We start from the raw sequence: 15510 nt of genomic DNA, 5'->3' as shown, positions 1-15510 counted from the left end.
ATATGCCTGTGAACCGCCCTGAGTCCTACGGGAGATGGTGCGGTATAATCCCTAGTATAGGTCTCCTACGTGAGCAGGGATTGGACTAGATGACCTCCAAGGTACCTTCCAGTTCTGTTACTGTTACCTGCCCTTATCAAACTCACCTAGTCCAGTGCTCTCCAAATGAATTGGAATGTAACTTACCCATAATTTCCATCTAGCATGACAAAGGCTGTGAATTATTGGAGTAGTAAATTAACATTAATTGTTGAGGATGACTGCTTTAACACTCATTGGTAGGCCCATCTACACATAGATAATGGGTGGACTGGTTGAGAAGTTTATATGCATGCAATTAAAAGGCTTTTACAATTGCAAAATTAAAATTGGCTATGTATCCTTTGATAGGTCATGTATGTGCGTTTTAGTGACGTATACCACATGGGAAGGTATAACTTATGGGTGTGGTTATAGGTGTTGAACTGCTCTGTGACAGAGATGTGGATATGGCAACTCGGGTGCAAGACTTGTTGGAATTCCTCCATGAGAAACAGCAGGAGCTAGACCTGGCAGCAGAACAACATCGGAAACATTTGGAACAATGTGTGCAGCTACGCCATCTTCAGGCTGAAGTCAAGCAGGTATAAGAACAGTAATTCTTAATGTCTCTATTCCATGTCCATCCGTTGGCATAAAACAAACTTGCAGTCACCCAAATCATTTTTTTATGCAATTATATTAATCTGTTAGCAGAATTGACAGACACGTCTAGCAGTTCATTTGAATTCCACACCGAAATTACCTAGAACGGTCAGCCAATTTCTCTTTGTTCCCAATTTCCAAATCCCAGCTTTTTGAAGAAACAAATCACATGTACCTGTGAAGGATAAATGGTACGATGCAAAAGGAGAAATGCAGTGAAGCTCCATTGTTGTATCTAGTCAGTGATACGAATCTGCCACGGTTCAATATCCGTTTTTATCATAAAGCCATATTGTTAATTGAGTGGATTGGCACATAACATCAATACAACTGAACATTACCTATGGATAAGTGAAATGCTCCAAGGAAGACAAAAAGAGAAAAAAGGATATCTATATGACTTTTCAAGTAGAGTTGCAGTCACCAGGAAAAGACTGCAAAAGCAAGCCAAATCTCCCTCCACTTATGTTTCTACAGAGAGATGGAAAGGCAAAGGAGATATGGCTTTTCACTTTTTGCTTGGCTTAAAAGCTAAATCTGGGGGGGCGGGGTAGTTAATCATTTGTTAGTCTTAATGTCTCTGGAGATTCTGAGTCATCCAGGTCATGGTTATCCCAAAGGTGCTTTCTCAAGAGGCAATTAGACTTTCTTGTTTTTCTTTGAAGACGTTTTGCTCCTCATCCAAAAAGCTTCTTCAGCTCTGACTGGATGGTGGAGAATGGAAGGATTTATATTCCTTGCAGACAGCTGGTCATTTGCATTCTTTTGAGAGAGTCGTTGAGGCCACTGGGAGGTTTATCTGTGTCCTCAGGGTCACCTGAGTAGTGCAAATGTGCGTGGAGCCTTCTTGGCTGCAGGATGTTTTTCTGCCCTATGTCCCTTCGCTGTTGATGACAGGTGTAGGCTGTTGGGGATGAGTTTGTGTTGTCTGCATCTCAAACTGAAGCACAAATAGTTCCTGTAGTCTGGAAATTTTCTGGAAATTAGTTCATACTCCTGCGCTATTTGAAGGGTGTTCATTCCAAAGTGCATAGTTAAATGTGTGTGGAGATTTTCAGTCATCCAAGTCATAGTTGTTCCAAAAGTGCTTTTTCAGGAGGCGACCGGACTGTCTTGTTTTTCTTTGAAGACATTTCACTTGTCATCCAAGAAGCTTCTTGTAAGTCTTGTTCCAGGATTCTGACATGTGGCAGCATGACTTTAGATACTTAAACTGAAGCAAACCCTTAGCTACAGATAGTGGTTAAACTAATGAACCATCAATAATTTATAATTATGGGAATTAAGTTTCTATCTTCCTAGATATGTTAAAGGTTATCATATTGTTAAATTATAAAGTAAGGAAAGCATAATAACAACCATTGGGGATGAAAGTTTTTTTTCTTTCAATAAAATATATATAAATGGATTAGTAAGTAAAGACCTATAAACTTTTGTTTAAGAATAAGAACATTGATGTCAGTCTTACATTGTCAATGATCAGAATTCTAGAATTTCATTTCTCATTAGTTCATATTTGTAATAATTTCAGGAAGTAGCAATTTACTGCCGCAAGTAAGGTTACTCCAAAAAATATAAGTCTTTTCGTTTTTAACCAAAGAAGGAAGACACATTAGTATTTTCATTCTACACTAGAAAAGTCTTCATAGATCAGCAGATGCTTAATCAGATATAGTAGAATAAATTGTGTTTGCTGTGTTACTTTTCTGTGGCATTCAGTGCATGGTTTATTCAGTTTCTCTGCCAGATAGGCTGCCCTTGAACTCTGATATGTAAAAAAACACTTAATAGAACTAAAATAGGAATGTTAAGAATGTGATGAGACTGCTGTTGCTATTTTAGTAAGTGTACAGTACAGAAATGCAAATGTTTGAACATTTATATTCTAATACTTTTCTCTGGCATTCAGTGCATGGTTTATTCAGTTTCTCTGCCAGATAGGCTGCCCTTGAACTCTGATATGTAAAAAAACACTTAATAGAACTATAATAGGAATGTTAAGAATGTGATGAGACTGCTGTTGCTATTTTAGTAAGTGTACAGTACAGAAATGCAAATGTTTGAACATTTATATTCTAATACTTTTCTGTGGCATTCAGTGCATGGTTTATTCAGTTTCTCTGCCAGATAGGCTGCCCTTGAACTCTGATATGTAAAAAAACACTTAATAGAACTAAAATAGGAATGTTAAGAATGTGATGAGACTGCTGTTGCTATTTTAGTAAGTGTACAGTACAGAAATGCAAATGTTTGAACATTTATATTCTAATACTTTTCTGTGGCATTCAGTGCATGGTTTATTCAGTTTCTCTGCCAGATAGGCTGCCCTTGAACTCTGATATGTAAAAAAACACTTAATAGAACTAAAATAGGAATGTTAAGAATGTGATGAGACTGCTGTTGCTATTTTAGTAAGTGTACAGTACAGAAATGCAAATGTTTGAACATTTATATTCTAATACTTTTCTCTGAGCTCAATATCTGATAAACAGGGTGAATTTGTTTAACGCTGTTGCAGTTACATCTTCTTTTGAATTACTAATATCTTCAGTATAGTCAACAGAAAAGACATTTTAGGGCATGAAGATGGTCTTCACCATGGGGTCTGCCAATTTACTTGTTTTAATGAATCTCTTCTAAACACATATCTACAATTGGTATTTTGTTCTGATAAAAAATATGTAATACCATTTTATCTAATCAATTATAAGAAGATGGTTTATTTTCTAATCCTAGATTTATTTGGTAAAAATGAAAAGACTTAACGGTGACTGTTATTGCAAAATGATAATTTCTCTAGCATTTGCACATAATTCCAGATGTTCTCTTCGATCAGGTGAAAACTTGGTTAATCTAGTCAAGTCTTTTCATTCCCTTTCTTGAATTTGTTTAACGCTGTTGCAGTTACATCTTCTTTTGAATTACTAATATCTTCAGTATAGTCAACAGAAAAGACATTTTAGGGCATGAAGATGGTCTTCACCATGGGGTCTGCCAATTTACTTGTTTTAATGAATCTCTTCTAAACACATATCTACAATTGGTATTTTGTTCTGATAAAAAATATGTAATACCATTTTATCTAATCAATTATAAGAAGATGGTTTATTTTCTAATCCTAGATTTATTTGGTAAAAATGAAAAGACTTAACGGTGACTGTTATTGCAAAATGATAATTTCTCTAGCATTTGCACATAATTCCAGATGTTCTCTTCGATCAGGTGAAAACTTGGTTAATCTAGTCAAGTCTTTTCATTCCCTTGCTTGAATTTGTTTTACCCTTCCTGATACTCAAAATATTTAATCATATTAGATGTTCATACCATCTAATCATTGTTATGTCTCCATAAAGAACGCTTCAGAATCCTGATTAACAAACTTGAAACATAATGATAGGGCAGGTTTCAAGAGATAGATTGGAAGAGGCAAAAGTACCATCTAGTCAGCCCAGTGTCCCGAATTTTAGAAAGGTTATCAAAAGAGATGAAAATTAAAATAATTCCTCACCAGTCCCCCTCCAATATGAAACATATCTGCCCTCTTTAGAGGTTCTTTTAAAAAATACAGTACATTTTTATTTGTTGATTGTTTTAAATGGTATCCCCCTGCCTCTGGGACTGTTTACCGATAGAAAATGGATAATATTAATTGTAAGATTGATTGTGCTGCTCAAATGTAGAAGAGAAGGTTCTATATTGTTGCTTTCTTGCATTTTGTTTTAGGTATTGGGCTGGATCCGAAATGGAGAGTCCATGTTAAATGCTGGCCTAATTACAGCTAGTTCGCTACAGGAGGCCGAGCAGCTGCAGCGTGAACATGAGCAGTTCCAGCATGCAATAGAGGTAAAGGTGTTTTTTTTTTCTTATTAAATTTCATTTTGTAGTCTGGGAGACGGTGTAAAGGCAACTTTTGAAATATGGACTTAAAAGTGTATATATTTATTCATATTTAATATATTGCTAGGTGCAACACTTTAATATGCCAGATTCTATCTAAACAGATTCTTGCCTCCCACATGAGCAGCTGGTCCAGAGGCAAAATTATCCCGTGTGATTGATTTTTCATAAATCTGCCACGGCCTGCATTTTCTGCATAAGGAGCAATAGCCATCAATCATCTATACAGCTGCTAGGGTATATTCACATGTAAAGAAATTGTTTTGTTACATTTGCTCAAACTTGCTACAAAGGGTACATTATCCTTTCTCGCCAAATATGAGAAATAGGATTTGAAATTATTAGATAGAGAGGCCTCTGCTTTGCCTCTCCAGCTGTGCCTGCTTGAAATGCAAAAGAGTTGCTGTCAGTGAGTAAAGAAAAATATCAAGTTGGATGGCTCAACTATGGACAATGTCTTAAAATTAGTTGACAAGGTCACTAATAATCAACTGTGCTAGGCTAATACTAAGATTAAAATTATCTTACCTTCTATAGTACTGGATATTTCTAAGTTATAAATTCATTTATGATGTATTGCCCAAGTTTATGTTGCCATGGTAACATAGTATGCATGGCTGAATCCCATATCATGGAAATAGGCCTAATATGGAAGCAAAAGCACCGGTGCCTCTTCAGCAAGAAGCTGGTAGTGATGATATGCTTGCAAATTGTCGTGAGGTGGATCATCCCATAAAACAAAAAGTGACCAAGCAATTCAACCATGTTTTTGAATCAAGGTTGGGTGTTCATGCTCCTTGATATAAGTAACAGAGGAATTCTAATCTCACCGGGAATAAGATCTGTCTTCGTTCTGTCTCTATAAGCTCTATAACCTCTTCATCCTTGTCTTAGATTGAGGGACATATTGGAATGAAGAGCAGGAAAGCATATTTATGCTGTGAAACTTCCTCTCCATTTGATTCTCTATATGAGGGCAAAGATATGTGAGAAAGATTTTGAGAGATGGGTTAGATCGCAGCTTCTTAATGGGAAGAGAAAGAGGCAGAGAAGGGACTTTCCCTGGCATCTCCGACTGTAAAGGAGACAGCCAGAAATTTGTACTTTCAAAACTTGCCAGATTCTGTTAATGTAGTCTTATAATAAAGTACAATTAGCTCATCTGGTCTTGCATCCACACACTGGTTTATAATCTAAATAAAGACAAGGAAGCACACTTGGTCATCCCATGTGATTGGGGAATGTGTTGAAATGTACTCATTCAGTCAATCTGTGAGTAGAGAACACTATCTCTAATTGTCTATCTCAGTTTTTGTTAAGCTTTGCCCATGATAAATAACGTACAGCAGAAGAGCAGAATTTTATTAAAATAGGTTAATAGCATGTGTCTGCCTGATGTTTATTTATTTACTAGAGTTATATGCCACTTTTATCTGTACAATTGAAGGCAACATACATAATATTCCTTCTGTTTTCCCCACAACCATAACTCTGTGAGGTGGATTGGGCTGAGAGAGAATGACTGGCTTAAAGTCTTCCAGCTGGCTTCCAGGCCTAAGGGAGACCTGGAATTCATGATCTTCCAGTTTCTAATCTATCACCTAGTTCCTCGACAAAAATGAGACATGAAAGAGCTGACATAAGCCTCTTTTGGAAATGCTGTTACTATGTCTTCACGAACCTAATGGTGTATTTTATTTATATTTCATCAGAAAACTCACCAGAGTGCCCTCCAAGTACAGCAGAAAGCTGAGGCAATGTTGCAGGCTAATCATTATGACATGGACATGATCAGGGATTGTGCTGAGAAGGTGGCCTCCCATTGGCAGCAGCTAATGCTCAAGATGGAAGATCGGCTCAAACTTGTGAATGCCTCTGTGGCTTTTTACAAAACATCAGAGCAGGTAGGCTTGTGTAGTTCTTTGTTTAGTACGGTAATGCAACAGTTTAAACACCTTAAACTATTATAAAAATTTCTTACACATTATCATGGCTACCATTCTGCAAGCCAAGCATCACAAGCTGACAGCCTGACATTAGTAACGGGGGTGGGGGGGGAGGGAAGAAAGGATTGGAATGTAGGGAGAAATTGGGGGGGGGGGAAATTGAAACCTAGCAGTGCCAGCTTGACACGAGAAACACCAGCCAGCCCAAGGTTACTCATTGGAATGCAGAGTGGAAAGGAACTGAAGGTCCATTAACCAAACAATATACAAGCTGAATACCCTGTTGGATATTAATTGATAATAGGGATGGCCAGGGAAAAGGGAAAACTAATTGTACTGTTTTGCACCAGGGGTGGGTTCTACTTACCTTTACTACCGGTTCGCATCGTGCCCACGTGCATTCTTCTGGGCATGCGCAGATCACTTTTGATGACATCTGGGTCAGTGGGCGGAGCCTCCTGCCTGTTTTACTTCTGGTTCTATAGAACCGGTCCGAACTGGGGGCAACCCACCACTGCTTTGCAAGACAAAACGCTAGATTCAGCTTCACTACTTCTTTAACCATATAAACCTTAGTAATACTCCTACTAAAACAATGGGCCAGGAGTCTTTCTTTGCTAGAAGATTGAGTGGGTTAGTTAACACACAGATTCCCCAGCTGAAATGAATTTCACTTACAGAATCAGTCCATTTCCTTTACTTCCATACTTTGACAACCAGAGGGACCATGGTCTCAGCGAGTAGCAGAGTCTAATTGATCTTAGCCAAGTCCAACAATGTAATGTCATGCAATAATATGTATTAATCAGGATTAATTCTTTTTAAAATATAATATTATTGAAGATTTTGATATGAATAAAAGATAAACATGAAAACATATATAAAGAAAAATTAAGAAAAAGATAAAAGAAAAACTGTAAGAGACAATACAAGTAAAGAAAGAAAAGAAAAAGATAATTAAAGAAGTGACTTCCAATCTTTATAGCAGTTAAAAACAAACTAATTATCCCTTCTTCCTCTCTGAGAATATATTACTTCTGTATGCTTATTTATGCACACCATGAATGGGATAAGTTGTACATATCAAATATGTAGGACTGATCAAATGCTTGTGATTTTTAAAGAAGCTGGCAAACCAAGTTGTGATTGTTGGTTGTATAGAAATGATCATTTATCCCTCATCATTCCTGAACCTGTTGGCTGATAGGTATGCAGTGTGCTGGAAAGTTTGGAGCAAGAATACAAGCGAGAAGAAGACTGGTGTGGAGGCGCTGATAAACTGGGCCCCAACTCTGAAACAGACCATGTGACTCCAATGATTAGCAAACACCTTGAACAAAAGGAGGCCTTCTTGAAGGTAATTGTGACAGTTCCAATGTACATTTTTCCCATATTTTATTAGGCATAATTCTTGCACCTCCAGAGCCTAGTGAAGGTTCTTTGGCTTTGTGTGCTCAGTATCAAGTACTCTTCTGAAAAACAGCTTTCGGTCAAAGGGCACAGCGTACAACTGCAGCTGCTCTTCTAAGCAGTTTTCCAGTAGAGTTTTATACACATGTGCTGAATTACTTAGGCTGGGAACAACTACTTGCTTTTAATTGAGGAAAGAGCAGGAAAAATGAGGAATGAAAATTGGAAAAATTACAGAATAAGAAAGGAAGAGAGAGTCTTGTTTGGAAATGGAAAATAATTTTCAGTTGTCTTAGCCCTTCATGACAAGAATACACCTATTACTTGGCAGCTTAAAAAGAACAGACATACAAACAAAGCATTGGTGTTAGGCCTGACAAGGTTAAAGTAGCTTCATGTAACCCAGTGTAACTTTTCTTTGTCTCTCTCGGTGATAAATATTAATACTTAAGGCATAAATATGGAAACAGCATTGTTTGAGAAATGCCACATGAAAACATATATAAAGAAAAATTAAGAAAAAGATAAAAGAAAAACTGTAGGAGACAATACAAGTAAAGAAGGAAAAGAAAAAGATAATTAAAGAAGTGACTTCCAATCTTTATAGCAGTTAAAAACAAACTAATTATCCCTTCTTCCTCTCTGAGAATATATTACTTCTGTATGCTTATTTATGCATACCATGAATGGGATAAGTTGTACATATCAAATATGTAGGACTGATCAAATGCTTGTGATTTTTAAAGAAGCTGGCAAACCAAGTTTTGATTGTTGGTTGTATAGAAATGATCATTTATCCCTCATCATTCCTGAACCTGTTGGCTGATAGGTATGCAGTGTGCTGGAAAGTTTGGAGCAAGAATACAAGCGAGAAGAAGACTGGTGTGGAGGCGCTGATAAACTGGGCCCCAACTCTGAAACAGACCATGTGACTCCAATGATTAGCAAACACCTTGAACAAAAGGAGGCCTTCTTGAAGGTAATTGTGACAGTTCCAATGTACATTTTTCCCATATTTTATTAGGCATAATTCTTGCACCTCCAGAGCCTAGTGAAGGTTCTTTGGCTTTGTGTGCTCAGTATCAAGTACTCTTCTGAAAAACAGCTTTCGGTCAAAGGGCACAGCGTACAACTGCAGCTGCTCTTCTAAGCAGTTTTCCAGTAGAGTTTTATACACATGTGCTGAATTACTTAGGCTGGGAACAACTACTTGCTTTTAATTGAGGAAAGAGCAGGAAAAATGAGGAATGAAAATTGGAAAAATTACAGAATAAGAAAGGAAGAGAGAGTCTTGTTTGGAAATGGAAAAATAATTTTCAGTTGTCTTAGCCCTTCATGACAAGAATACACCTATTACTTGGCAGCTTAAAAAGAACAGACATACAAACAAAGCATTGGTGTTAGGCCTGACAAGGTTAAAGTAGCTTCATGTAACCCAGTGTAACTTTTCTTTGTCTCTCTCGGTGATAAATATTAATACTTAAGGCATAAATATGGAAACAGCATTGTTTGAGAAATGCCACAGGAAAAGAGGATCTAGGAAGGTAACTGAAGAAAATGAGTAGGAAGCTGTGATTTTTCAGAACACCACGTCAAAACTGTTAGGTAATTGGAATAAAAAAAAAACTGAAGAAATTAGGAAAGCACAAGGATATTATGTTGCTTGGCTACCCATTTAATACTAAATCTTATTTATTTTAATGTTATTAAAATGACCAGATAAGAGCATATTTGAAATGCTGGGCAAAAGAAACTATAAATGTAAAACGTACTATTTGGAAATAAAATGGCTTGTTTCAGGTTCAAAGCAGGTTTCCTGTTTCATGCATATCCCTAGTTCTGTCCACTAATTAATGCAATAATATATAGCTGATTAATTGGAAAACTGTATTATTTATCATAACAATATCTGGAGGCTCACTTTATTAAATGCTAATTTTTATTAGTCATATTTATATTGGACAGGGCCTCAATATCTTATGCTGTAAATTCATGTTTCTTAGACTTTGTTTTATTGCAAATGATGTTTCACAAACGATTTATAGCTGTACAGTGGGAGTGCAGATTATCCCAAGCACACAACCTGAAGTGGAGCGGGATGACCCGTTGCAGGGACGTGCTGAGGAGTTTAACGGTTATCTATACGATAAAATCGTTCAGCTTCGGGATGGTCTGGACCAAAATTGTGGCGATTCAGACGGGGCGTCCGAGGGAGGTCTTGGTGATATTGTCTGAGATGAGTTTGACCCTGTGGCTCCCGAGGACATGGACAGGTTGCTGGGTAGATTGAATGCCACCACGTGTTTACTGGACCCGTGCCCCTCCTGGCTGGTGCTGGCCACTCAGGAGGTGACACGAGGCTGGCTCCAGGCGATTACGAGCGCTTCCTTGTTGGAAGGGGTCTTTCCGGCCGCCTTGAAAGAGGCGGTGGTGAGGCCCTCCTCAAGAAGCCTTCCTGACCCGCTGTTTTAGGTAACTATCGTCCGGTCTCCAACCTTCGCAGCGAAGGTTGTAGAGAGTATGGTGGCATATCAGTTCCCCTGCACCTGGATGAAACTGTCTATCTAGACCTGTTCCAGTCTGGCTTCCGCCCGGTTACAGCACTGAGACGGCTTTGGTCGCGCTGGTGGATGATCTCTGGAGGGCCAGGGATAGGGGTTGTTCCTCTGCCCTGGTCCTATTAGACCTCCCAGCGGCTTTTGATACCATCGACCATGGTATCCTGCTGCGCCGGTTGGAGGGATTGGGAGTGGGAGGCACCGTTTATCAGTGGTTCTCCTCCTATCTCTCCGACCGTCGCAGACGGTGTTGACGGGGCAGAGGTCGCCCGCGGCGCCTCACTTGTGGGGTGCCGCAGGGTCGATTCTCTCGCCTTCTGTTCAACATCTATATGAAGCCGCTGGGTGAGATCATCAGTGGCTTCGTGTGAGGTACCAGCTGTATGCTGATGACACCAGCTGTACTTTTCCACACCGGCCACCCCAATGAAGCTATCAAGTGCTGTCCCGGTGTTTGGAAGCCGACGGGTCTGGATGGGGAGAAACAGGCTCAAGCTCAATCCCTCCAAGACGGAGTGGCTGTGGATGCCGGCATCCCGGTACAGTCAGCTGAGTCCACGGCTGACTGTTGGGAGCGAGTCACTGGCCCCGATGGAGAGGGTGCGCAACTTGGGCGTTCTCCTGGATGAACGGCTGTCTTTTGAAGACCACCTGACGGCCGTCTCCAGGAGAGCTTTCCACCAGGTTCGCCTGGTGCGCCAGTTGCGCCCCTTTCTAGACCGGGATGCCTTGTGCACAGTCACTCACGCCCTCGTGACGTCTCGTCTGGATTACTGCAATGCTCTCTACATGGGGCTCCCCTTGAGGGGCATCCGGAGGCTTCAGTTAGTCCAGAATGCGGCTGCGCGGGTGATAGAGGGAGCCCCTCGTGGCTCCCGTGTGACACCTATCCTGCGCAGACTGCACTGGCTACCTGTGGCCTTCCGGGTGCGCTTCAAGGTTTTGGTGACAATCTTTAAAGCGCTCCATGGCATAGGGCCGGGTTACTTACGGGACCGCCTGCTGTTACCGAGTACCTCTCACCGACCCGTCCGCTCTCACAGAGAGGGACTCCTCAGGGTGCCGTCGGCTAGGCAGTGCCGTCTGGCGACACCCAGGGGAAGGGCCTTCTCTGTGGGGGCTCCCACCCTCTGGAACGAACTCCCTCCAGGACTTCGTCAACTTCCGGACCTCCGAACCTTTCGTCGCGAGCTCAAAACACACCTATTTATTTGCGCGGGGCTGGGTTAGTTTTTAAATTTATTGGTTTTATGGGGTTTTTTAGTATTTATATTGTTTTTATCAATCTGGCTATTGAATAAGTTTTTTATGTCTGATTTTAAATTGTATTTATATGTCTGTTTTTTAATTGCCTGTGAACCGCCCTGAGTCCCTAGGGAGATAGGGCGGTATATAAATTTGAGCAAATAAATAAATAAATAAATACTTCCCTGGCATGACTTGGTAGTATCCATATTTCTCTGTCAAGTCATACCTGTCTGGGGTTTTATCCTTCCTATCTACCCCTGCTGTAGTTTTACAGATAATCGCCACAAGTCTGCAGCTCCTGCTGTCAGCACAGCTACATGAGCATATATGAGCTTGCCTTTCGCAGCCCAGTTTAATCTACACAGCTAGCTTGCTATGGATGGTCCTTATAAACATGAGGACAGTTATGCAAGACTGAGGAGCTGTTACAAGTGAATGTTCTTTTCCACCTGTCAATCCACCTAACTGTCAAAGAACTCAGTCAGTTTCTCACTGCTTCTACGGCTTCTGGCATGAGCAGACAGTCTGAAGCAGCACCCTCCAAATAAAACAACTGATACTCTTTTGGGTGATTCAGCCAGGTAAGTACGTGTGATGAAATGACTCCCTCTAGTGTGATTTAGCCAGGTAAGTATCTACTGTGAGAAGAAGTGATTTGGGCAGCTGAAAATAACAGCAGAAAGACTGCATCTCAGCTGTGGTTCAAAGCTGCAGAAAGTAGGCGGAAAAAAGGCTTAGCAGCTACTGTCACATTGGTTTGGCTAATCTTCCAGGAAAATCTTTATTTTAACTACCTACAGTCCTTTAGTTATTAAAAAAATACCTCATTTTGAATGATGTTTGATAACACTTTGAATGATGTTTACGAGAGGTGATAGCATCTCACCAAACTAGACTGGTCTAAAAAAAAGATAAACAGACCGAAACTGGTTAGTTTATGGATGGGAAACCATTAGGGAATCTCTCAATTTTCATTTGTACTGGAGAATTTTAAAAAAATCCATAAGAAGGCAGTGACAAATCATGTTAATATTTAGTCAAGAAAGTGTCGTGGCTATGTCATCCATGAAGACAATAAGAATTGAGTTCAGTTCAGAGGAGCCTACTTTTAAATAGAGGTTCCCAATTAAAAAGATTAGTTCTGTAGTGTATCATTTGTGCCATAGTTTTGAATAGCTAAGGAAACACTGCATAAAATAATAGCTGGCTCTATGTAAAAGATTTCAAAAAAGGAATAAGAAAAGAATCTTTTATTCTGACAAGAATTTATGAGTTAGAATCCAGTTAAATCAGAAATACTGTTTGTTGTAAGGTACCCAGAGTTGTTGAGAGTTGTGTGGCATACACATTTAATATAGCTATTTTTATTCCTTAGTAAAATGTAGGATTAGAACTTTCAGGCCTGACAGTTGAGCAGAGCTGTTAAATTCAACTGTCACCATCATTCTCTCCTTTTAAAAATAAACTTTCTGCTAGAATTAGGTATTTAGATCCACAGAGTCTATATACCAATTCTGAGTATAGATCTAACATTAGATTTGAGTAAGAAGAATCTTTGCACATTTTCTTTGTTAACATAATGGAGGTGAATTAGCACGTTCAAGATGCCTATAAAGAATCTCTGAGAAGAAACAAAATGTACTAAAAATGATTAAGCAGTAAGCAGTAACTATGAAGTCAGTCACGATTTTAGCAGCTGCTCTTTTGTGTATGAAAGAGACACAGTAAAGGACATCAAATATTTCAACTTGTTTTTCAGAAGAGTATTAAAAAGATTACTCAAAAATGACTCATATCAAACTCTTATCCTGGATGATTGCTTACTTTGGTATGTTCCATAGATGCCAGTCAATTCTTATTGGTGATTTTGATTTGAAAAGTTTAATTTTGATGCTGTTTTAACTGGATATGTTGGCACTTAAATTATTTAGTTTGGCTACATTAAAATATTATTGAATGTTTTTATGGTTTTGTTCCTCTATGCTGATGTTTCCTAACCTTCAGAGGTGCCAATCTTTATTCCCAGAATTTCTCAGCCAGTCTAGCCATTACAGAGAATTCAGCGATGTAAAATCTACCCATCTGGAAGTTGCCATGATTGAGAAAAAAGGTTCTGTGAAATGAATTCTGAATCACCTGTATTAGTATTCTTGTTGTTTAGAAACTGACCCAATTAGAAAAAATAAGCCTGTCCCTCTCCCTTTCTCCCTCCCTCTCTCTCTCTCTCTGTGTCTGTTTCTTGTATGCTGGAGCCAATGCTCTCTTGCTACCTAATTTGCAAATTGTGGATGTTAGGAAAAATATATGTAATAAGAAAGCCAGTATGGTCTAGTGGTTAAGGCATCAGGCTATAAAGGGAAAGGTTGTGAGTTCATATACTGCCTTAACCGTGAAACCAGCTGGGTGATTTTGAACTAGTCGCTTGCTCTCAGGCCAAATCACCTCATGTTGTTGTGGAGAAGATAAGACAAGGAAAATGATTTTGTTATGTTTGTGCCTTGAGTTATGTGTAAAAATGAAGGCAGGATGCAAACAAAGACATAAGCATGCAGTGCTGTTACAAGTTGTTTTGCTTCAACGGTCCATTGATTTGCTTAAATAAATATTTTCTCAATGATTCAGAATAATGATGTCTGCATTATTATTTTTTTCCTTTTTGGTTGATGCATCTGTCTTGCCCTTTCTAGGCTTGCACATTGGCTCGGAGAAATGCAGATGTGTTCCTGAAATACCTGCATAGAAATAGTGTCAATATGCCAGGGATGGTGACTCACATCAAGGCTCCTGAACAGCAGGTCAAAAGTGAGTTTGGGTGTTTTGTTAATATTCACAAACATTTTGTATGTTTATTGTTATATGGGCTTAAATTATATAGCTGTGCAATGATTTGTCCTTTAATAATTTCTCACCTGGCAGATATCCTGAATGAACTTTTCCAGAGAGAAAATCGTGTTCTACACTACTGGACAATGAGAAAACGACGCCTTGACCAATGTCAGCAATATGTAGTCTTTGAAAGAAGTGCTAAACAGGTCAGGTTCTGTCTTAACTATATTAATAAAGTTGGGATGTTCATATCTTCTTATAACTCTTCCTCCAGCTGTCATTCAAAAATAATCAACAAAACATCATGTCACTACGTTTTTTTCAAATATGTCCTGTCCCATCCCCAACCACCTTCAAACATCTTCCTCCCACATTCCTTGTCAAGCAAAATGAAAGTTTAAGGAATACGTAAATGTAGCATACTGTGCAACACAAAAGAAAAACAACAACAGAAAATCAGTGGACCTCCTTCCATTCTATATATTCATAGCAATATTAGAGATACAATCACAGATTACACACACACACACACACACACACACACACACACACAGAGCCATCATTCCCTCCTAAATAAAAATGCAGGATTGTTTACCTCTATCTATTGGAAAACAAAGAGATGATAATTTTAGAGTGAGCCAGTTTGGTGTATTGATTATGGCATCAGATTAGAAAATTGGTAGATAATAAAATCAAGTCCCACCTTAGACTTGAAGCCATTCAAGTGGCCTTGGGCCAATTATATTCCCTCTCATGAAGAAGACAATGGCAATCCACCTTTGCCAAGAAAACTGCAAGGATTGTCCTGGCAAGTGCTATGAAATAATATTGCCTTGAAAATATCCCCCCAAACCCAAAAAATAGGACAATGGAGAAAAGAGATGGAGTGATCAGTGTTTCAAACAGGGATAGTAATTGGTTTTCTCATACATTAAGAGCTG

General features: G+C 39.1%; 1 protein-coding gene across 1 annotated transcript in view; it reads left to right on the top strand.

The window, feature by feature from the left end:
• TRIO (trio Rho guanine nucleotide exchange factor) overlaps positions 1-15510 on the top strand; it is a 319986-nt gene that overhangs the window by 174579 nt on the left and 129897 nt on the right. Inside the window, exons 15-20 of the mRNA XM_058178800.1 lie at positions 457-623; positions 4408-4527; positions 6294-6485; positions 7735-7884; positions 14431-14545; positions 14660-14775. Of these exons, the coding sequence (XP_058034783.1) occupies positions 457-623; positions 4408-4527; positions 6294-6485; positions 7735-7884; positions 14431-14545; positions 14660-14775 (860 nt within the window). The remainder of the gene's footprint in view (positions 1-456; positions 624-4407; positions 4528-6293; positions 6486-7734; positions 7885-14430; positions 14546-14659; positions 14776-15510) is intronic.

The sequence above is a fragment of the Ahaetulla prasina genome, chromosome 3 (genome assembly GCF_028640845.1).
Source record: "Ahaetulla prasina isolate Xishuangbanna chromosome 3, ASM2864084v1, whole genome shotgun sequence".
In the NCBI taxonomy this organism is placed as follows: domain Eukaryota; kingdom Metazoa; phylum Chordata; class Lepidosauria; order Squamata; family Colubridae; genus Ahaetulla; species Ahaetulla prasina.
Note: the sequence above shows the minus strand (reverse complement) of the source record. Positions and strands in the feature narration are given on the sequence as shown.